A 25,083-nucleotide genomic window follows, 5' to 3' on the forward strand; every position below is an offset into this window, starting at 1 on the left:
TTGGTCGGCAAAATCAATTTCTCCTACTTCTCGGTTGCCGGCGAATCTGGGTTATCCTCGTGGGATGATCAGCTCTTTGATTTGTTGGGCCGTGGTGAAGAAATTTAGGGTATACCGTTTCTGTTGGGTTTTCAAAATTGGATGTTGCTATTAGTGTTTTCTAGTCATGGGGTTAAATTTAAGCAGTCCGTAACATGGTCGGTGGTTCGGCTCCATTTGCAAGCGGCGTGCCCATGGTGTTTGCCAGTTTGTGATTGTTGGTGGCTCGACGACGGGGCCAGCTTTTGTTTCTTCGGCTGGGGAAGCCATGACGTCATGGCTGATGTTATGGAAGTTTACTTTGGAAGTTTTCTTCTGCCTTTCAGTCATGGCTGATGTCATGGAAGTTTACTTTGGAAGTTTTCTTCTACCTTTCAGTGGGCCATGGCCATGAGTGTTTTGGAATTTGTGTGAGGCGGTGTCATTTGATAAGAGATCTTTAGGTGTAGGTACAAATTTTGACTATTTTGGAAAATCTAGTGCTCTGCTTGTGGGGTACTAACACTCCCAATATCAGTTATTGTCAAGGATGATATTTTGACATTTGGGGGTGTTAGTTTTGGATAGTTTTGTGTTTTTTTTTTGGCATTGAATGTGTTTCTGTGTTTTGATATGGTAACATGTTCTTGCCCTGTAAATGACTGTTTTCTTGCCAGGTTAAAAACAAAAAAAAAAAAAAAAAGAAGTCCTGTAAGAGGCAACAGTTGAAAACTTCCAGACTTGCTGAGTGTTATGCTTCCATTAGGATTTCAAAAAAAATAAAAATAAATAAAATCTTCAGCATGATGGGCAAAGCTTCTAGTCAAGGCATGCTAAGTAGACTTAAAACTGGATGTGTCTTCCAAGTTAGTCATGTGGTCAAAGTTCACTGCCAAAAAAAAAAAAAAAAAAAAAAAAAAAAAAAAAAAAAAAAAAAAAAAACTTCCCAACACCTAACAAACATAGAGCTTGCAAGACTTGAAGTGGGGGCAATTTGTAACCATTAAAAAAATAATTAAAAAAATAAATAAATAAATATAGTGGATATAATTTGGTCTTGCTATAAAGCCCATTTCAAAATATATAAGTGGAGCAAGATAAGTCCATTGCAAAATACAAAATTATGGATTAGCGCAGAATCACCTATGATCCAAGCCCATCCTCATGAATCGATCAAAGCCATTTATCTAGCCCAAGCCCATCCTCATGGGTTAGCCAAATAATAGAATAATTATTCTTAATATATATATATAATTATTAATTTGATAATTATCAAGACAAGCACAATTTACTGTTTCACTCCTCAGTTAGGTCTATAAATAGAGGAAGAGAGGTGGAAAGTGAGGGGGGAGAAGACTCGAACAGACCATTAAAGCTCTACCGAATTCTTCATTCAACACTTAAAGCATCCAACATTCAAAACTCCAAGAAGAAGAACAAGCAGCATGGTGTGCCTAGGGATGGCAATGGGGCGGGGTGGGGCGGGGATCTCATTCCCCATCCCCGGTCAATTTTTTACCCCCATCCCCGCCCCATACCTGTTTAAATTTTAACCCCCTCCCCCGTCCCCGCCCCGCCCCGCTACATTAGCCCCCGTCCCCCCCCCCCCCCCCCCCGCATAACTTTTTTAAAATTCCAATTCACCTTCAACAAAATCAATACAACTATAATATTTTTCAACCTAATAATTTAATAAAGCTTCAGCACAATTATAACAATTTAAAACATATCATTTCAACCTGTAGCAAAACCACATATAACATTTTTCGGAATAGTCTTGAAATTTTCAACACGATCAATCAAAACAAATAACATTTTTCCAACAACGACTATGCTGCGAGGGAATAGATCTAAGATTTCAGAAGTTAATATATTATATATATTTAATTATATAATTTAGTAATATTTTATAACATGTAAGGACAGTTTTGTAAAAATGCATTATAAACGGGGCGGGGTTACCCTCCCCCAGTCCCGCCCCGTCCCCCGCCGGGGTTTCAAATACAATTTCCATCCCCTCCCCATTTACATAAATGGGTCCCCAAACCCGCCATAACAGGGCGGAGTGGGGCGTGGACCTGCTGGGTATAGGAATTTTGCCATTCTTAATTGAAGTTTCAACCTGATTTAAGATCAAGGTCAAGCAACACTTGGATTCAGACCTCAAAGGAGATCGAATCAAAGGATACACTCTTTTTATTGTAAAGATATTTACAGAGGATCGTACCCGAATTTTACAAAATTAATAAAACTGATATTTGCTCCATATTTTGTTCTTTAGTCTACAGATACAAAATTTGTGTGCACAGAGGCCACTCTTTACCCATGTTTGATATGCTTTATGCATTAAAAGAAGATTTTATGAAGGGGAATATGCAATATATTGAGAGAACTTTCACCAAGTAGGACTACAAGCCGAGCAACCATTTAATGGGTGCAACCAAAGACCACCTAGCCTACCTCATGAAATATTATGCTTTTACCATGTGTGTGTGTGTCAGTGTGTGTGTTGTGTGTGTGTGTGTGAGAGAGAGAGGGAGCACATGCATCCTACATAAGTGATTGTACCCTCTTTTATTAGCTGATGTATTGTGGTGAAACTGTACCAGTTTGTTAGTCATCACCCAAGCTAGCTAGCTAAGAGTCCATATACATGGTCCCAAAAGAAGGGCCAATGAAGTAAAGGAGAATCAAAAAGGGTACCCACTGCCTCTTCACAAGGCACTCACCTAGTGATTTCAAATAACTGATACATATATCATAATTTCTACTAAGATTAGTGGAATAAGTATCTCTCTCTTTTCAGTACCCACTGCCTCTTCACAAGGCACTCACCTAGGGAAAAGCTGCAACTTCTTCATTTAAGTGAGTGAGCAGATCGTTGATGCTCTTAACTGAATGCTCCGCCTTGTCTCTCACCTGCACGCTCACCTGTAAAGAGTCGAGGCATTATGAATGAAGTATGAACCAAATTGCAATATAATTTAATATTTTCAAACCAAACTTCGCTGCTTTTTTTTTTTTTTTTTTTTTTCATTTCATCGGTATTATTCATCTAAAATAAATATTCATAACCGATACTGAGGAAATGTAAAAAAGAGGTTTTACATCTATCCAGTCAACTTTCTGCATATTAATGTCGTAGAGCACCTATCAGAAATTTAACATAAAGCCACTAGGGTTACCAAGAGACTCATTTCCTGCTAGTGTACTCACACAGATGAAATACGCATAGATGGACCAAGAACATAATAAACCACACTTATTGGGTCTAATAAAATACACGTTTTGACCACGAAAATAATAAACCACACTAATTTGTATGTTCAGCTTATTGAAGAAGAGAGGTAGAACCTGTCCAGTGTTGGCTTCATCTTCACCAACAACCAATATATAGTTGTACCTCGCCAACTGAGCCTCCCATATCTGCAGAAAACAAAAAGATCAGTCACAGAAAGCAGCACTCAATCAAAGTAAAAGCAAAAAGAAAAACAGAAAAAGCAGCAAAAGGAATGATGGTATATTCAGATTCTATAAATGCAATGAAAGAAAAATACAATTACAATTAAAAGGAACGCAAACAAACAAAACATATAAAGCCAATGAAACACACCAGCGTCAAAGCTACTTTTATCTTAGAATTCAAATATCACAATGTACATGAATTAGAAAGACCATGATAGGACATTGTGTGATGTACTAGTGCAAACACCCTTTTATGGGGGTTTGGGGAATGAGTTCAAATATCATCTACTAATTGGAGTTCTGCTTGCAAATAGAAGCCCAGGGGTATTGGGATAAATCACACACAATTATGATCAACTGGGTTGAATGGGAAATGACCATGGAATTTGCTTCAGAAGAAGATAGTTACAACATTGCAAAAAGGGAGATCGATGAGCCGACAAGGGGTGGAGTAATTATGGTTTAGGACTTGGCCAAAAAGAAAAGAAAAAGAAAATGTTGTTGGGCTTTGACATTCATTAGAGGAAGGCTTGGGCTTCGATGTGGGTTACGTTGTGCATTTAATATTCAAAATATCCGAGTAATTTGATAAAATCAATTATTTGCACCCTTGGCATTGTAACATCTCAAATATACATTTATATATACATAATTCAATAGTGAGGAAATAAAGAATAAGATCTTTACCAACGGGCCAGTTTTCTAGCGATACCAAGCCCGTACTTCTCAAAGAGAGGTCAGGGGTTCAAGCCTCCATGGAGACATAGGTGTGTGAGTACCAACTAAGAAAATAAATAAATAAATAAATTAATAATAATAATAAGATCTTTTATGTCTGCTGTCAGTGGCACTAAATGAAATGCCCTAAGTATACACCAAGAGAAACTGTTGAAGCCACAAGACTCAAGGGCACGTGATTACACCACACGCACTCCATTTAATATTATAAGAATGAAACTTCTTTTACAATGAGATCACCAAAGCATTAAAACAGTTTGCAGAACGGAAATTTGAGTTCCAGAAAGGCAAAAAATATATACCTTTTCCGGGATTGTTCTATCACTTGAATCGACATCAACATAATAACCAGCTTGATGAATCTTATCCCGCACCTACCAGAATTTAGCAATAGAAAATATCGTTATCCCTCATCTTCTGGGTTAGGCAGATATGAAGGAGTAAAGAACAGATATTGATAAATTCTTCAGATCATTGTGCAATTTATACATTAATTTCCCCCTTTTACCTTCACAGGAAATAAAACAACTCAGGAAAACAATCCAGTTTCAACTTCCAAAACCAAAATTCCGTTTCAAAATATCTGAGTAATTAGAGAGCAATTGTCACATTACCGCACAATCAGGTTTCAACTTCCAAAACCAAAATCCTAAAACTGCTTTTTATGAATATCAAATTCACAAGTGTTTGTTTTACAGAGAACCAATGCACAAGTGCCCTCAGTATGGTAATGCATTAAAGTGTGTCAATTGCCTATATGAAAAAATTAATAAATTAAAGGTTATTTGTTATTGTTTAGAAATCAGCATTTTTGACAAACTCAATTATTTGCAATGATTCCAGGTTAACCAAAAAGGGCAAGCAGCAGTTCACAATTATTAGAACGAGATAACACTCCCAACAGATGGAAGCATAAGAATTAGTTGATTGTAGTCCACAATGACACAAATCAGTGAACAATACCATCCATATGCATCAGATTGTCGATACCAAATAGTAAAACGTGTTAAATTAAATCAGACCATGATAGAGACAAGTGAATAAATCAAGTACATAGAGCTAAAAACCTGAAGTGCATATGGCTGGGATTTCTCTGACACGGAGCAAACAATTGCTTGACGTGGACTGAGCCAGAAGGGCCATTTCCCTTTATAGTGCTCCAAAAGTATAGCAAACATACGCTCAACAGACCCTAGGATGGCACGGTGTATCATAACGGGCCTCTCCATCTTCTTTTCATCCTCTGCCGAGTAAGACAAGTTGAAACGGGAAGGAAGTTGGAAATCCAGCTGTGATAACAGGTATCCATTCGTTAATCGACGATTCTATAACCCTACAAGGAAATATAAATGAAAGGTAATAACTGAAAGACAGCATGTACACATCTTAAACCTGTATCGTTGCACACTGGAATTTTTTATTCAACGCATCAGAGACACTGATATCAATCTTGGGACCATAAAATGCTCCATCCCCTTCATTTATCTGTACGGAATAATTTCAAAAGTAAGTTCACAAGACATGAAGCCGACAAATACTGCTCAAAACTGGAAGTCCACAGAGAACCAATTATGTAACCAAAATATATATATATATAGAAAAATTATGAATTTTTCCACCCTATCCTGACATATTCTTTTAATTTCTAAAACTTATTAAAAAACTTTGAATTTTTCCTCCCATCCTAGCATATTATTTTATTTCTAAAACTTATAAAGGTTAATTACCAATGAACATCTGATTATGAAACCTGAGCACAACTCCATGCGTGAAACTAGTAACAGATCCAACCAGCTAAAATCCACTAGAATTCTCATGATCTATGATATTGTATTTATTGCTTAAATTAAGGTCAATAGGCATTATTTAAGCATTTAGAAACAAAACTTGCCAGTAAGAAAGTATCATCCGGTTGATTGTTCCACTCAATACGAGTGCATGTGTGCCTGCATTTTGTGTGGGCATCTATTTAGTCCCTGATTTTCTTTTCTACTCGATCAATAAGCCGCACCATCTAATTTACCTGATCCACCGCTGCCCTCAATATGAACAAAATAGTGTAAATACTTTTGACCCACCTTCTTGTTTGATATCTTTCACATTTCAATTAAAATAAAAAAATTTAAAATTAATAATAAGATGAATCACTCAACTTTTTATCTTTTTCATTTTTGGGGTATTATTTACAAAAAGTCTGAGTATTTCAGTGGAAATCTAGAAATTTCACTTTAAATTTTAACAACGAAGAAAATGGAATGAAGGTAACTTAGAAATTCTCTACAAAGCAGAAACTGAACTAGGAAGCATACCAGAAGAAGATGTGAAATAAATAATATAGGTAACAATGGTTAATAATGCCATAAGGGCAGTGAGGTTGTGTCCAGTTGCACTATCATCCACAAGCATCATTGGGTTAAGTATAGTAGTCGTGTGCATTGCAATAAAAAATATGTATAAGAGGACAAAAGGGAATAGGTTGGATATCAAAGGAGAAAAATTAACGTGCCAAAATTTTACAACTCAAATTTAGGAGGGAAAAAAAAAAAAAAAAAAAAAAAACACTGAGCAATTACCTGCCACTGCTTCCCAAACTCATTCAATGCTTCTGTAAGAGCAGCTTCAGCCTTTTCCCATGTTGCCAAGTCTCCGAGATATTTTTCTGGCCTCTACAGCACCAAATACGTGTTGCACAAAATACAATATATTCTTCACTTCTCCATACCAGATATAATGCAAACATAACCGAATAAAACAGGATCAAAAGAGTATGACTGAAACAAAGAGATGCTGCTATCTCTTGCACAACAAACTGAACATATCCCAAGGTAGAGATTCTATAATTTTCAGTGACTTGGTACTTATAAGTTTAAAAAGCAACTGTTTAAACCTTTTTTCTAAGTTACATGAACCAAAAAGAAGGGCATTCAAAACAGTACAAAGTACCAAGCAGAGGGATTACAAAGAATCTTCGTGTAAGTTTAGAACACTTATGAACCTGCCAATCAGATGGATTCATTATTACTGTAAATAGGAAAACCCCATTAGACCATCGAACACTTGCCAATTGCAATATAACTATCAGTTTTTGAAGAAACCAAGCAGTAAGCAAAAATAATTTTGCTCAGCTTCCATAAAATTCGAGTGCTTATAATATCATAATGTTGATGATATTGAAAAGTCAGTATTCTGAGTTCACCATGAAAATCGCACAAGCATATCACTGCAGAGAAGTCTACCATCTATGGGGCAAGAACTCAAAAGGGAATTTGGCTCCACAAAACATGTCACATCCCAATCAATTAATTAAAATGAAAAAAATAATAGGAGATTATTTGGCTCTGTATGTTTTTCTCAAAGGATTATCATTATATAGTAGTTGCTATGCCTGTGAAAAAGACTGAAACTGAAGAAACAAGCCATTAATCTAGGGGAGTCACCATTAGCATATAATATTCCACCCGTACACTTAGAATTCAGACGGACTAATAACGTTTAACCAATAAGGATCAAGAGTTTATACCGTCGATAACTTCAAGTCAAAAGTGAACCCAAATATATTATAGGTGTGATTGATGAATTCTAGTACACCCCTGACTTCATCTTTTATCTGAAAAAGGAAGCAAAACAGTCACAAGAGACACACAAGAAAAGAAGGATTTTACAACCCATTTGCCACATATCAGAAGTTTCATCTCACCTGGGACTGTCTACAGAAGATATGTGCATCATCCTGTAAAATGTCAGCGTGTCAAAATAGCTTCCACCAGCCATGAAATAGCACTCAGGAGGAAGTGAAAGAAAAGTAACTTGGTAAAATTGGCGTTCTCAATTTGAGAGCCTGACTATCATTATATACAAGCGGAAAATTACAAATATGGAAAAAAGAATAAAATCAAATCAAAATAAAGAGAATAAAATAAAATGAGAATAAAAATCAAATCCCTAAAAATTAGCCTATGTTAAAGACCCAATAAATCTGTCATAATCGTTGAGTCAACTTATAGATAAGATTTTCAACACTCCCCCTCAAGCTGGAGCAAATATGTTGACCAAGCCCAGCTTGACTATGGAAGACTGGAGAAGAGAAGGCCCAACAGACTTTGTGAATACATCCGCAGTCTATTCTGAAGAAGGAACAAAAATAGGATTAATGATACCTGATCGAACCTTCTCTCGAATAAAGTGAATGTCTACCTCAATATGTTTCGACCGTTCATGTAAAACAGAATCAGAAGCAAGCATAATGGCTGATTTATTGTCACAAAACAGCCTTGAAGAACCTTTCTGTACAAAACCCAACTCTCCCAAAATTGATTGAAGCCAAAGGAGCTCACAAGTACCTTGAGCCATAGCTCGGTATTCAGCTTCAGCAGAGGATCTAGAAACAACAGCCTGCTTCTTACTCTTCCATGATATGAGATGATTACCATAGAAAGTACAGAAGCCAGAGGTAGAACGTCTATCTGTCTTACATCCAGCATAGTCTGCATCAGTAAAGCATGAGAGTCCAGACTGATTTCCTGAGGCATAAAACAGACCAAGACCAGGGCACGACTTAAGGTACCTCAAAATATGGTAGACTGCATCCATATGAGCTGAGCGAGGGGCATGCATGAATTGACTAATCACACTAAAGCAAATGTCAAATCGGGCCTTGTGTTAGTCAAGTAGATAAGACGACCTACCAAATGTTGATACATGGATGGATCTGGAAGTAATTCCCCTGACGCAACAGAGAGTTTAAGATTGGGGTCCATAGGAGTGGAAGCGGGTCAACACCCAAGCATGCCAGTATCTTGAAGAAGATCTAAAACATATTTCCTTTGAGATAAAGAAATTCCACGACGGGATCTAGCAACCTCAATTCTAAGAAAATATCGAAGAGGACCTAAGTCCTTCACATCAAAGGACTTTTGAAGATGAAGTTTCGCCTGAGCAATCCCTGAAGCATCATTACCTGTGATAATGATATCATCCACATATACCAATAACATAATGCAACGACCATTAGAGCAACGTCGAATAAAACAAGTATGGTCTGAGTGGCAGCGCACAAAGCCCATGGATAAAACAACATCGCTGAAACGACTAAACCAAGCTCTAAGAGATTGCTTCAGACCATAAAGAGACTTCCGTAGCCTACAGACTTTCCCAGCATACTCCCCCTCAACCCGAAATCCAAGGGGTGGATCCATATATATAGTCTCAAGTAAGTCTCCATTAAGAAATGCATTCTTGACATCTAACTAATGCAGAGGCCAAGAATGGGCAGCAGACAAGGAGACAAGCAGTTGCACAGACGTCAACTTAGCCACAGGAGCAAAGGTAGCACTAAAGTCTTTGCCCGGAATCTGAGTAAAGCCTTTGGCCACCAACCGAGCCTTATACCGATCAATAGAACCATCGGCTAAGTACTTCACATTAAAGACCCATTTGCAGCCAACCGTTTTCTCCCCAGAAGGTAAAGCAACAAGTTCCCATGTATTATTATGGTGTAAAGCATCCATTTCTGTTGTCATGGCAGACATCCAATTGGGATCCTGGAGGGCCTCTGACACAGATCGAGGAATAGAAACGGTCCCAATCTTGCCCAGGAAGGATTTATATGCACCTGAAAGACCATCATAGGAGACATACTGGGAAATAGGGTGGTTAGTGCTACTAGAAAAACCATACCAATTAGGAGGATGACGATCACGGTAGGATAACGGGAGGTACGCTCAGGAATTGTAGGAGCAATAGGAGAAGGAGAGTTACCTGGACCTAGTTCTGAAGATGATTCTGGCAGGGGAGGTTGAGTGCGATGGCGACGAGAGTAGACCTGCAAAGGTGGAGAAGAACCCTGCATGGATGGAGAAGGAGATTCCAGGACAGTGTGATTTTCAAAGAGAGGAACAGGACGGGCAATAGGAGAAATCTCCTTCTCCAGATCACAAGAGAGAGAATCCTGTACCACTGAATTAGTACTATAAAAAGGAACAGTTTCATGAAATGTCACATCAAAAGAATGATACATATGTTTAGTCACAGGATCATAACAACGATAGCCCTTTGACAAGCAGAATACCCCAAGAAAATACACCTAATAGATTTATCATCAAGTTTATGACGAGAAGGACTACGGTTATGAACAAAACAAGTACAGCCGAAAACACGAGGCAGAAGGTGAAACAATGTATAATCAGGCTGGAGAATCTGAAGTGGTGCCTTACCACCCAAAACTCGACTGGGAGTACGATTAATCAGAAAAGCAGCTGTAAGAACAGCCACGTGCCAATAGAATTTAGGCACATGCATACCACTCAGAAGACATCGGACCACAGACATAAGATGACGGTTTTTACGTTCAGCCACGCCATTTTGCTCAGGAATATAGGGGCAAGTGAGTTGATGTAAAATCCCCTTTTTATTAAGTTCAGACCGGAACTCCTTCGAAACATATTCTCGTCCATTATCAGAACAAATATTACGGACAACAGTGTTATACTGGGTTTTGATCATTTGAAGAAACTGGGTAAATAAAAGAAACACATCAGATTTCTTTTTCAATAAATAAACCCAAGTACAACGAGAATAATCATCAATAAATGTCACATAATATCGATGTCCAGAGAAAGCAGTAACTGGGGAAGGGCCCTAGACATCAGAATGAATAAGATCAAACATACTAGGAGCACGACTCATATGTGAAATATAGCTAGTTCTAGTATGTTTAGAAAGCTCACAAACTTCACATTGAAACTTATGGTCCTTACATGCTTTATTTAACGAAGGAAACAATAGACATAGATATTGAAAGTTTACATGCCCCAAACGTGCATGCCACAGACTAAAAGTGCAAAAAGAAACATCATAAACACTAGAAGTAGGTAGGACAGAAGCTTAAAGACTCGTTCCTGGTGGTTCCCCAAAGTAGTAAAACCCATCACGCTCATAACCCCTGCCAAAAATCCTCTTCAAACAAAGGTCCTGCAACAAACAGTGATTTGGTAAGAATATAACTGCACACTGGAGGTTTTTTGCAAGCCGGCTAACAGATAAAAGGTTAAAGGCAAATTTAGGTACATGAAGGACAGATGAAAGAGTAATATCAGGAGACAGACAAACATCACCCTTACTGTGAATGTAAGATGTAGAGCCATCCGCAAGATACACAGATTGGGTAACAGGTATGACATTAGAAGAAAAAACTGATAACTCACCAGTCATGTGATCATTGGCCCCAGAATCCAGAACCTAAGTGGGCTGCTTGGCCTTAACATGAATGCAGTAGGAGTACCTGTAGCAATAGTTGCAGTGGGAGCAGTTGAAGGAGCACTAACTCTAGAAGCAAGGGAGCCAAGCTGGTCTTGGATCTACCCAATCTGAGACTGAAGCTGGCTCAGTCCAGGAAATACAGTAGATCCACCAATAGTAACAGGAGTTTCTGCAACAGCCACAGTACGAGAAGAACCAGTTCCAGATAAACGGTTCCTTGAAAATTTTTGCTTCAGTTCAGGATGAAGTTTGAAGCAACGAGCCTTAACATGTCCAACCCCTCCACAATGGTGACAAATAATCTGACCTCCAGAAGCTCGTGATCCAAAGTTGGCTGCAAAAGCCATACTATCCCCAGCAGGCTCAAACATTGGTACAGGAACAATTGAGGGCTGAATTAAACGGTGCTTGCGTGCTTCACCATCAAGAGTAGCAAAGGCTTCCAACAGGGATGGCATTGGTGATGCATTCAAGATTTGAGACTTTAGTGGTTCAAATTCTGGGCGTAATCCCATCAAAAACTAATAGGTATGCTCACGATCAAGACATCTGACAAGAAGAGAGGCTGCCTCAGAAGGAAATTCACTGAGAGGCTCATATTGAGCTAGTTCCTCCCAACGAGATCTCAAATACCCAAAATAATCAGTTACAGACAAATTCAGGCCTTCCTGCGAGGCCTTAGCAATATCTTGATATAATTCAAAAATACGAGCATCATTCCTAGAATGAGCATACATTTGATTCAAAGCAGTCCATAAGTCATTAACAGAGTCATAAAACATGAATATATTATAAATGCGTTCCTCCATAGAATTAAACATCCATCCTAAAATGGTGCAATTGTCCATATCCCATTGAGCATATTTAGGATCTTTAATATCTGGCCTCTTTTCAGTACCCAAAATCCACCCTGATTTGCCTTTTCCACCAACATAGAGGCAGAAGGAACGAGCCCAGGATGCAAAATTGCGGCCATTCAACAGCACACTAGTAACTCATTGAGCCAGTGTGTGTTGCGCCGAAAAGAGAGTTTCTTTTTTATTACTTGATTCAGCCATAATATTAAATAGATCAATTCAACAAATTACCAATAATTTCAAATAAAGGAGGAATAAACCTGATTTTGATCAAACCAAGAAGGCGGAGACACGGAGGTCTGATCCGAAAATGCTGCCGAATATCTCGGCAGCCCCAAAAAATTGCAAACACGTCTTCTGACCCTTAGTGCATGAAAAAGACTAAGGGAATACCCCTACAGGGGTCGAACCTAGAGGAGATTGACTCCCCCTGGGGCTGTCGCAACAGCGACCAGAAAAAGAGAGAAGGTTTGTGAAAAAATATATATATATAGGGAAGGGGCTGTAACGAGATAGAGAGAGATATTAAAAGAGGCGGTGAAAGAGAGAGAGATGGGGGAGGCGTAGGTTTGTGGCTCTGATACCAAAAAGTAACTTGGTAAAATTAGCGTTCTCAATTTGAGAGCTTGACTATCATTATATACAAGCGGAAAATTACAAATATGGAAAAGAGAATAAAATCAAATCAAAATAAAGAGAATAAAATCAAATCAGAATAAAAATAAAATCCCTAAAAATTAGCCTATATTAAAGACCCAATAAATCTGTCATAATCGTTGAGTCAACTTATAGATAAGATTTCCAACAGAAAGCTATAAAGTACTGGATCCTAATGGTCCCCTAGCATGGTCCAGCTAGGTTCAAAAATATAATACTAATAAAAAATAGAAAAATAAAAAGATGACCATACCTAACAGTTAACAGTTTAGGCCCGGTGAGACAAAGCAACTAATAGCAATGCAATTGTTGATATAGCAACTAAAATTAGCAACTAGAGCTTATCCAGGGCATAACTTAAAAGACTGATCAAGTCCTAAAAAATCAAAGCCGTAACTAATTCCAAGTAAATCTTTCCCCACATTATGCTTTATATGAACCACCACAACGAAAAGAATACCTGTTGAAATCTCCGGACACGAGTTAACCCAGTAAGTGCACCATTGGCTTCATTTCGATGCAAGACTCCAAAATCAGCCAGGCGAAGAGGAAGTTCTGCAAAGCATGTTAAACAATCGAGATGTGAAAAATGAACCACACAAAGATAATAATTGAAGGACAAGAATAACAAAATTTGATAAATGTGTTTACCTAATTTGGAAATTCAATCCAATTTTTCTTGCTTTCCTTCAAATTTGATAAATCTACATTTTTTACTTTTTGTTTTTTTTTTTTTTTTTTTTTGAATTTGACCAAATTGATGGAAAAAAATGGCCAATATTCCAACCATTTAACAAATAATGTTAAAAGGACTACTTTTGCTCAAAATCCAATCATTTGAAATTTGGCAAAATATTCCAACTTCAGGGTCTTAATTTTTCCAACTAAATTTCGTCCTATCCAACTTTTGACAACCATATGCAAAGTTGGTTGAATTCAAAACCATGTCAACAACAAACATTAGACAGGGCAGGTGAATGAGCTCTTGCCCAAAAAGTGTTTCAGATTAACAGAAGTGGCAAAATAACCAGTATATTTGGCACGTAATATGTGTATTTAAGTTTTATGACATGCCATCTTACATATATACAAGCAAAGACTACTAAACTTCTGCATCGCACGAAGTCAATCCAAGTAACATAGACACAACTGATCAAAACAATATGCAATTAATTCAGATTTTGATAGCTTTATATCAACCAAGATATACCACTGTAAGCATCCAATAAAATCCAAGACCAAGCATAACTTTGCTCATGAGTTACTTAAGTGAGATACTGAAAGACTGGAAATGCAATTAAATTACGCACGTAAATTTCAAGGTAAATTTACCTCTATATGAACGAACTGTGTGGTTAAACATTAAACAGTGCCCAGGGCAATTCACTGGCTTCAGCCCAAACTCTTGATTTTCAACCTGCACAAAAGAATAGATTATTATCCTGTCACAGAGAAAATGATCCACAAACGTTGAATATAAATCAATCTTTCTTCCGAACAGCATAGAATCAATGATTCAATTTGTAACTCAGAGAATTCCAATCAAAACCCCACTTTGACAACATGCACATGATAATTATACAAAATTTAAAAAATAAGAAAAATGGCTCACACTACACACACAGACCCAAACTAGTTCACTATTCTAAAAGCTTTCAAACAAAAATAATGTTCTTAATGCATGGTCAACCAATTAATATCAAAATATCATGTGAAACAGTTGGCCCACCACTTAGAGAACAAAGTATAGGAGATTCAATAGCTGGAATTTGAGATTACTGCTGATTAGGGACTTAAGACTTCAACGTAAACGATTTCTAATATAGCTGGAATTTGGGATGTGTAAAAGGTAGATGTTGACAACCTTTTTGGAATATACTCTTCTAGAAATAGTTTTAAAATAAATAAATAAATAAATAATAATAATAATAATAACTGGAGGTACCATGCAAGGTTAAGCCTCCTGAGTTATCCAAGTATTGAGAATGACACTGCATTATCTTCAGTACTGTGGACAAAAGAAAAAGAATAACAGATGAAGGAAATGCGACATCTACAGATGGTATCAAGAACCTTGGTGGCAGCAGCCATGATAAAAAATATTCTAGACATTGGCTCTTCATACTTTCTTTTATTTCTACACTCTGTAAGCTTTTAGGAGACCTTTCTAACCTTGTTCCACCCTCAAAAATCTTATTTTAAAAGCCGAACCATTTTCCACCTTTAACACTAGAACTACAAAACTACCCGAAGTTATTGTTTAGAAGTACTGCTCAAGGCCAACAAACAAGATGAACAACACCAACATTAGCCTCCCTTTGCATCGTAAAAAAGATATAAATAAATAATAGTTTAAAAAAAGATGGAATAGGAATATTACTCAGTTCTGGTCCCGCCATGGCAGGGTCATGAGGAGGGAGGACTCCAGACAGACCTAACCTTAGGTATTTCACAAAGTGGGAACTCATGCCAATGGCACCGATGCTCAATCGTTTAACCATTCGGCTTGCTTTGCCTTGTAATAACCCTAAATCACGGCCAATTTTTACACCCATACAAATTACAAACCTGAAAACACCATGGTTTTGCAGATCTTTAGGTACAAACAAACTAATTACAGTGAACCCTGAAACCATCTCTAGCACTGTCACATTAATATTTTGGTACCAAAGCATGTGTGAGAGTGGTCATCTGCACATATCATACATTAGTCCCTATTTTGGATCAATTACTGACCATTGGACTGCTTTTGTTCTTCCATGATAATTTAAAAAATTAATTCATCTTCTTGGCAGCTTCTTACTAATAAATATTTAGCCTAGAAATACAGTTACCAACAAAAAAGAAGTGCAAGAGATGTAAATGCTATAGTATATCTTTAAAAAATTAAAAATTAAAAAAGAAGTGCAAGAGATGTAAATACAAATAAATTGATTGCATTACTTGGTCTTTAAAATAAAACTAAATCATCACAGACTTACATCTCCAATATTTTTAGAGACATATCACCTCCTATAACTACTGCCAACTAAAAAACTACAATAAAACAAGCTGTTATTAAAAATAAGATTCTTGGCATTCTAGCTTTATGGTCAAAGTTGGTCTTTGTGCAAGCCCCAGCAAAAACACATGCATGCAAAATTCCACGCATTATATGCTACTACTTTCATCATGTTTCCTCTTACTCTATTCTTCTTTGTCACTTCACTTCCTTAGCAATTGAGGGAAGGAGATATCATTAGAATGGCAAATGGCTCAGTAAGAAAGTATTATATTTATAATTATAACTAATGAAAAACCTGACCTCAAACACAAACATTTTCTCCCTGTAATTGGCAGCATGACCAGAAGTTTCCCAAAGTTGCATGTTATACATATTTGGTGTCAAAACCTGCCAAAATATAGTTATATAAATACTCATATTTGGTGTCAAATCATATGATTTTGCAATATAGCAACTTCAGATTTAGACTATTAACCTCTAGGTAACCTCTCTCCCTATATTGGGTTCGTATAAATTCCGTCAACTTGTTGTATATTCGAGTACCATGAGGAAGAAAGAACCAACTTCCAGGGCTGCAACTCATACAGATGCAATAAGTGGATATCTTGGATTATCTTTAATGCATAAAGTAATATGAAGTCATTTTAACTCATACCTAAGTGGGTGATTGAAAAAAAGCTCCTGTTGTTTACCCAATTCTCGGTGGTCATATTCCTTTACTTCTTCCAGCCAGGCAATGTATTCCTGCAATAAAGGTATCATTCAAGGAATTTGGGAGTGTGATAAATAATAAATACTTCCACAAATAAATAATGTCATTTGGAAGAGAACACATCATATGTCGTAGGCAAAATTTTCCCGTTTTGAAAGCATAGACTTGCCCACCATATAAATCAATACCTTTGTTTTATTATAAAATGCCAATTAATATTAGAGAACTAATCTCAAGACTGAACACACATTATCATGTTTGTCTGATTGTACTTGATACCTTTCCACAAATTAATATTGTTTTAACTCCTATACTATGTGAAAAATATTTAATAGGGTATACCGAGAAAACAATACACCAAGACAACGTCACACGAATAAACTAAACAATACACATGATGTTAAAAAGTATTTGGCAACATGGTCAACTAAGCATAAAAAGGAAAAGAAGGAATTGACTCCCATCTTAGCATGTCAGAAATAAACTTCGGTACAAACACAAACCTACCACATCCCACCTCAACCCCCACCAAGGAAGGGTTAGCACAAAGTAACCAGAAAGGAAAATATATAGCACAATAAAAGAAAATGCACTCTCAAGTATCATGATATAAATCATAAATTGTACAACAAAGAATAATCTCGTAATGTTCTTCATAACAGATATTAGAGGCCGCAGTTTTTGGGGTTTGGTCTTGAAGGGTTTTTGGTTATATTGTCTGATCAACATATCCCTCCAAGATTGAAAGAGAAATTTTACAAAGCAGCTATCAGACCAACCATTCTTTATGGGACAGATCTTTGGGCAAGTAAGAAATAACATATGCATAAAGTGTGGCAGAAATGCGAATATTGAGATACATTTTTGGCAAGATAAGAAACAGTAAAACTAGAAAAGAGCACATTCGTGAGATGGTTGAAGTAGCACCTATTGGAGATCAAATAAGAGAACCAATTAAGATTGTTTGGGTATATGCAAAAAAGACCACTAAGTGCACCAAATAGGAAAAGTGACGAGATCCACATTGAGGGAAGACCAAAATTAACATTGGTAGAGTTAGCAAAGAAAGACATGATAACGTGAGGGTTACCTGAGGAACCGGCCTTCAGTAGAGTATAATGGAAAAGTAGGACCCTAGTAACCGACCCAAATAGATGGGAAAAGGCTTTGCTGATATGAGTTTAATGTGATAACTTTTCTTTTTCTCCTTTTAAACTTGAAGGATTCCTTATCCTTGTAAGTGTCCTCCTCTTTAATTATAATTCTTGTTTCTTCTGCCCCCAAAAAGGGAAAATGGCTGAAAATTACCTTCTTCTGATCAGGATAAGATATCCCATAAACTCTTTGTAAGCTTTCACGGTCTTTATTCCCCCTCCAATAAGCTGATGAAGCCTGAATATATTAAATGCATGAGTAACCTACATAAAATATTTGCAAATATGCAAGCAAAGCACTCCAGTCCAATTTTTTTTTTTGATAAGTAAAGCACTCCAGTCCATTTTACTGTGCAAAAATCACCTTTAAACAAGCAAATGCTTTGACAAAAGATGTATTTGGTATATGGGGTCCACGACACAAATCAACTAACAGGCCACACCTGTACACTGTGATAGTTTTGTCTGCAGGTAATTCATTGATAATCTCGACCTGATAAAGACAGTAAAAAGAGAAAAACAATAAAAAGTATACGATGCCAAAATAGTATTAATGACGCTCAAATGCATCACATACTTTGTGTGATGCAAAATGGAATCTACACTTGCCTTAAATTTATTTTCGGAAAACATCTCAAGGGCCTGCTCCCTTGACACCTCAATGCGCTCAAAAGGTAGTTTTTCCTAAAACACAGAGAGTTCCTTATGGTCATGGAAGAGAATCCCTCTCAATATGTGAAAAAGTAAAATGTTGGATACAGATAATAATAATAATAATAATAATAATATTAATAAAATAAAATATCCATCACTGCAACATTGTTAATATCTTATATTTACTAGTTCCATCCACAGCCAAAACCATTAAAAAAGAACAACAATTTTATTATGCATATGATACAAGGTACATATATAATAACAAGATTGCACTATTTAACAAATCAGAAAGAGAAGTCCAAAAGAAGAAGAAAAAAATTGTCCTTGCTTGAGCATATGCTGAGAATAAAAATGGTCTGTTACTCCGTTTGAGATTTCAATCAAACCTGGCAGAATTCGAAATGATCCCACCAACCCTGCTGAAATCGTGCAGCTTCAGGCATTGTAGCCTATGGCCTGCCAATCAAACATGGCCTCCTCTGCCAGTTTCATGACATTTAAGTTTTAACAGAAAACAAGGGAAAGTAAATAAAATAGATGCTGCTGAAACTGTACAAGGTTGTGCCCCCTTTTGCTTCCTTTTAGCAAAATGCCTTACTAGGAAAAATAAAGAAAAAATAAAAAAAAAAAAAAAGAAAAAGGAAATACCTACTGCTTTTTAATATGTAGTCCATTTTCATGCTCAGGAATTATTTATATATATATATATATATATATATTAGCATACTCAGAAACTTAATTTATTGCTGACAAAAAGTGACAAAATAAAAGAAAAATCACTACATTTCCATTCTAGACAAATAGAAACATGAATATTACAATATTAAAGTTCAGATCTATTACACTTTTGTTATCATAAATGAGAAATTACAAGGAAATATCAAAAGGATCATTTCTATTTATAGCAAACAACGGCAGCAACAACAAATAACAATATAATGATAATGACATAATACTAGCAAGAAGAAAACAAAGTAAAACCTGCAACTTCATAATAGGTTAACTTCTAAGTTATCTTGTTAACAAACAATACCGCAACAGCTTTAGATGCCCCTGAAGCAATCTGTTTGAAATGATCTTCATTTAAGCCCAGTTCACCATAGAATGCATCATAGTAGAAACCCTATAAGATCAGTTAATGATTTCATGAGAAGCTGTCATCATTACATTTTATAACAAATGAAAAATAAAAACACCCCTCCCTCCATAACAGATATAATGAAACAGAACCAAAAAGTTCTTTAAAACAGTTGAATCATAAACTCGGAAACTTAAACCAATCAAGTAATAGTGATAATATATTCTAACTGAAAAATAAAGAAAAAGCAACAGCATGAACACTAACACTTGTACTAAATAAAAATTGTGGAAACGTGTACAAACTGCACGGCCATGTTAAAAATTCTTATCACCAATACAACTCCAAACACTTGATATAGTGACGCTAAGCATGCCAACAAGAGAAAAGATAAATCAAAAGTTCATAATTGATCCCACTTGCAACCTTGTCAACGCAAGTTTTGGTTTAATTTGAGTTATATTCTAAGTTCACTTCATGTTAGTATAATTTAACCAAGATTGCCGTAAAGAAAACGGTTTTGATGCAACAGACACAGAGTTTAATAGAGGTTTCATAGTGTTAAAGAATGTCCATGAACTTTTTTCAACCTCACCCAACTTTCACTTAAATGCACTGATACACAGGTTTTAATTCGATAACTCCACAAGGTTGATTTCTAATGATTTGTAACAAATTTGTTGGTTTTACTGTGGGGTGAGCAAAAAATCCGCCAATCCGCGAACCCGATTCGATCCGATCCGTACAGATCGGATAGGATTACCAGACCCACGGATCGGTGGCGGATTTTAAAAAATTGAATCCGTAGTTCACGGATCAGATCACGGATTAGGCTGTCAAAAATCCGATCCGATCCGTGGCAATCCGTGGGTAATCCGTAAAATATATATATATGCCACAGATTTGTTATATATTAATATTAATATTATATATTATATATATATATATATATAATATTAATATTAATATTAATATATAACAAATCAGACCCACGGATCGGTGGCGGATTTTAAAAAATTGAATCCGTAGTTCACGGATCAGATCACGGATTAGGCTGTCAAAAATCCGATCCGATCCGTGGCAATCCGTGGGTAATCCGTAAAATATATATATATGCCACAGATTTGTTATATATTAATATTATATATATAATATTAATATTATATATATATATAATATTAATATATAACAAATCTGTGGCAATCCGTGTGCCACATATCGTTTTTTAATTTTTTTTTTTTTTGGTAACTAATTAAGTATTATACATATTAGTATATTACACACTGATATAAAACATATTAGTATTTTTTTTGGTAACTAATTAAGTGTTTTTTCGGATAATTTGGATAACTACTGTCCTTTTGATTATGCAATATTTTACAGTTTGATTATTCTTGTTATTATGCATTTAAATTCGGTTAATCTATGTTCTATTATACACTTTTGTAATTGGATATAAAATTGGTAAAAAATTAAAAATAGACTAATTTGGATAATTCAGTACGCGGATTGGATCCGATCCGATCCGTGAATTCACGGATCCAATCCGATCCGATCCGTGAACTAACGGATTGGTGGCAGATTCAAAATTCCCTAATCCGTTGAGAGCGGATCGGATTAGAATTGATGCCTAATCCGATCCGATCCGTGGCCACCCCTAGGTTTTACAGCGTGTTAGTGATTACCTTTTAGTATAATGCAACTTCATTAGGAATTTAGCATATAGTAACTATTAATAATTCGAAATACTAATGTATCATACAATTTATCTTAACAGTGATGGGACCAAGAATAAATCACATTAAACTCCCTACAAATACAAAAATTTGAAATAACATTATCACTTAATGAAAAGTCAAATAATCTCAGCATATAAAGTACCTCCCCTCTTGTAGTACACTTTCCAATACACAATTTGCAGCCAAACTCCATCTCAAGAGACTACACAAATCACAAGATAATCCAAAATCAATCAAACCAAATATATAATTTTTCATGAAACCACATTGAATCCATAAGCAGAATTACAAAGCTTGTACCTGCCCTAGAATGTGAGCACTAGAGTGCCAAAAGGTGTCGCGACCTTCGTCGCTGTCGAATGTGAACAGCTTGAGCTCACAATCACTTTCTAGTGGCCTTGACATGCCCCAAAGAACTCCATTCACCTGAGAAATCAGACCATTTGCAGCCAAATTCTTCGATAGCTCCTTCGCAATGTCGAGCGGTGTAGATATCCACTTCTTCCCTTCCTTCACTGTCCCGTCCGGCAAAGTTATCCTAACAAAATTAAGAAATTTAAAATCAAAACATACACACACTCATATATATATATATATATATATATATATATATATATATATATGTACTAGTAAAGCACACCTGATGAAAAGTTATTTTATAATCTTAATTAAAAAATTTATATAAAAATTATCATAAAAATTTAATTTTTTAAATAATTAATTAGTAAGTTTTTTTGAGTAATTAAAATTTTAAATATTTATGAAGCGAAATGTGTTGTCAAGATTAAAATTTAAGAGAAAGGGATTCGAGAATGAAATATATAATATTTAAAAATTTATAGACAAGAAAATATATAATATTAGAAAATTCATTTGTTTAGTTAATAAATGCTGACATGACATAATTAAACAAATACATAGATAAAAAATAAAAATAAATCAACATGATTAATACAATTCAAAGAATAAAATATAATTAAACAAACACAAATAAAAATAAAAAATAAATCAACACGATTAATGCAATTCAAAGACAAATGTACCTATAATAAAATAGAAAAAGTAAAGTTGTTTTGACATTGAAGAATTCCAAACATAATATGATTTATTTTAATTGATAACTTTATTTCGTAAATTATTTTATTATTTTATCTATAAATGATTTGAAACATCTTGATTGAATTTCAACTAAACAATTACCTATTTAATTTTAATCGATAATTTATTTAATGATTTAAAACATCTTGATTGAGTTTCAATTAAACAATTTTCTATTTAATTTTAATTGGTAGGTTATTTTATTATTTGGTAAATTATCTAATTTTTTATTATTTGGTAAATTATTTTATTAAATAATTATCTATTTTATTTTAATACGTAACTTCTTTATTATAATTGGTAACTTATAGGATTTATTTTAATTGGTAACTTATTTTATTTTTTGGCAAATTATTTTATTATTTTATCTATAAATGATTTGAAACATTTTGATTGAATTTCAATTAAACAATTATCTATTTAATTTTAATTATTAATTTATTTATTAATTTGAAATATCTTGATTGAATTTCAATTAATCAATTACCTATTTAATTTTAATTGACGTAACTTGTTTTACCTGTTTTAATAATGATTTGACACATAACTAAGGAAAAAAAAATGATTGGAAACATCTTTATTGAATATCAATTAAACAATTACCTATTTAATTTTAATTGATAATTTATTTTATTATTTGATAAATTATTTTATTAAATTAAATTTCAATTAAACAATTACCTATATAATTTTAATTGGTAATTTATTTTATTTTAATTAATTTTATATCAATTAATAAATATTTTTTATATTAATAAACAAATATTGAAATACTGATTTACTTATTTTAATAATGATTTGAAACGTAACTTAGAAAGAAAAAAATGATATGAAACATCTAGATTAAATATCAATTAAACAATTACCTCTTTAATTTTGATTGATAATTTATTTTATTATTTAATAAATTATTTTTTAAAATTATATTTCAATTAAACAATTACCTGTATAATTTTAATTGGTATTATTTTATTTTAATTAATTTTATATCAATTAAGAAATTTTTTTTATATATTAATAAATAAATATTAAAATGCTGAAACAGATTTGAAACATTTAATATCAATTAAATAATTATCTATTTAATTTTAATTAGTAACTTATTTTATTATTTGATAAATTATTTTATTAAATTAAAAAATTATTTATATAATTTTAATTGATAATTAATTTTATTTTAATTAATTTTATATCAATTAATAAATTTTAATAAATAAATTTTAATTAAACAATTATTTAGATAATTTTAATTGATAAAAACATACTAAAACACTAAAAGTCTTTACACTTTTTTAATAATAGTATACATATGAAGATACTGTAAGAATGAGAGTACTTGATGAGATCGCCGGAGACGGATTGACGGTGGGAGAGGAGTTCGGACTGGATGGATTCGAAGAGTGCGATGCGCTTGGGGATGACGGATTGGAGATAGGCTTCGTCTTTGGGGTGGTCTGGAGTGGACTTGGGCTGAGCATTATTGGCTTTCTTACCCATCGCTAACGGCGGTGGCGATGGTGGTGAGAAGAGACGGAACGAGGTTTTGCAAGGCTGAGACCGGCGGCCAATGAAACGATAGTCGCCACCACTGTTGAGGACATTCGTCGTTACTCGTTATGGTGTCTTGCGTAGAAGAGGTTCAAATTATTCTCAACGTCATCGTTTTATTGCGTCCTCACATGTTGGATTGGGCCTTTTGAGGAGGTTAGTTTATTGGGCTTTTAAAAGAGATATTGGGACAAACAGATTCAGTAGGACAAACTGTAGATGATGAAATTGGATACTAGTTGACCATGTTGGGCCATCATGTTAGTGGGCCAATTATTGAGTATAAAAATTTGTTACCCGTCAGCATGATCCAGATTTTCTCTAGATTGACCAATTTTAAGTGCCCAATTCAACCACCAGAAGTTATTGGGTACCCGGTTATTAAAAAATAATAGGAAATGGGGTGTTGTGATTGACCGGGAGTGTATAACAACCGCTACATGGGATAGTGTAGATTTTGCCCTCCAACCACGTACTTCTGGGGTTGAAGTGGGTCACTTAAAACTTGGGCTAGTTTTGTACTTGTGTTCACAACTTTGGTCTTTGTTTGGGCTTCAAATCTTTTTGATAGCACAATTTTTATTATTATTATTTATTTTTTTATTTTTTGGATAATCTGTATCCAAGACTTCGCCCTAACTAATTATCGAGAACCCAGGAAGGGGCTTGTCCATCCCTATAGTAGCGGATGCCCATAAGTAGTGGTAAGTTCCTATTGACGAAAATTGAATTCCAAACCTAGCGCTAGGAAGGCACGAAAATTCAGATAATTTTACCAGTAGGCCAACCCTTCGATTCCAATTATTTTTATTTTCTTTACTTTTTGTACAATTTAAAGTTTACAATTTATACAAATTCAACTTAATTTTTGAAAAATAAAATAAAAACATTCAAACCAAAATAAATTTCCTGGAAGGAATGAAGTGAATGATACCCAATTGTTGATAATCTGATGGTGAAAGATGTTTATGGTGGTTGTGAACACTGAAGGACCATGTGGTTCTACAACACTTAATGAGTCATATGATGATTTGGGAGCCATTGAACCCAGCATTAATGCTTATGTTCCCGACAGGTTTTTCTATATTTTTGAAACCTATA

General features: G+C 34.9%; 1 protein-coding gene across 1 annotated transcript; it reads right to left on the reverse strand.

The window, feature by feature from the left end:
* Positions 1-2,566: 2,566 nt before the first annotated feature.
* Positions 2,567-23,931, reverse strand: LOC132304860 (threonine--tRNA ligase, mitochondrial 1-like). The gene is made up of 20 exons (XM_059802569.1): positions 23,771-23,931; positions 21,637-21,901; positions 21,479-21,538; positions 19,553-19,642; positions 18,472-18,546; positions 18,227-18,355; positions 18,017-18,100; positions 16,652-16,740; positions 16,472-16,568; positions 16,297-16,383; positions 14,325-14,409; positions 13,453-13,547; positions 7,919-7,951; positions 7,742-7,828; positions 6,795-6,887; positions 5,614-5,706; positions 5,289-5,510; positions 4,524-4,595; positions 3,373-3,444; positions 2,567-2,949 (listed from the first exon to the last, which is right to left on the reverse strand). The coding sequence occupies exons 1-20, from the start codon at positions 23,929-23,931 to the stop codon at positions 2,854-2,856; spliced, it is 2,085 nt and encodes a 694-aa protein (XP_059658552.1). The 3' UTR covers positions 2,567-2,853.
* Between the last annotated feature and the right edge of the window lie 1,152 nt (positions 23,932-25,083).

This window comes from Cornus florida, unplaced genomic scaffold, assembly GCF_030987335.1.
Source record: "Cornus florida cultivar Cherokee Brave unplaced genomic scaffold, ASM3098733v1 CherokeeBrave_3.0.0_Hap2_Chr04, whole genome shotgun sequence".
NCBI lineage: Eukaryota > Viridiplantae > Streptophyta > Magnoliopsida > Cornales > Cornaceae > Cornus > Cornus florida.

Bases quoted from the DNA above. Each gene is read 5' to 3' on its own strand.
- LOC132304860 (XM_059802569.1), bottom strand. From the start codon at position 23,931: ATGGGTAAGAAAGCCAATAATGCTCAGCCCAAGTCCACTCCAGACCAC. The intron at 16,569-16,651 runs GTATGAGTTAAA...TATGAGTTGCAG, and splicing joins TTTTTCAATCACCCACTTAG to CCCTGGAAGTTGGTTCTTTC. The intron at 5,707-6,794 runs GTAATTGCTCAG...TATTCCGTACAG, and splicing joins AGTTTGGGAAGCAGTGGCAG to ATAAATGAAGGGGATGGAGC.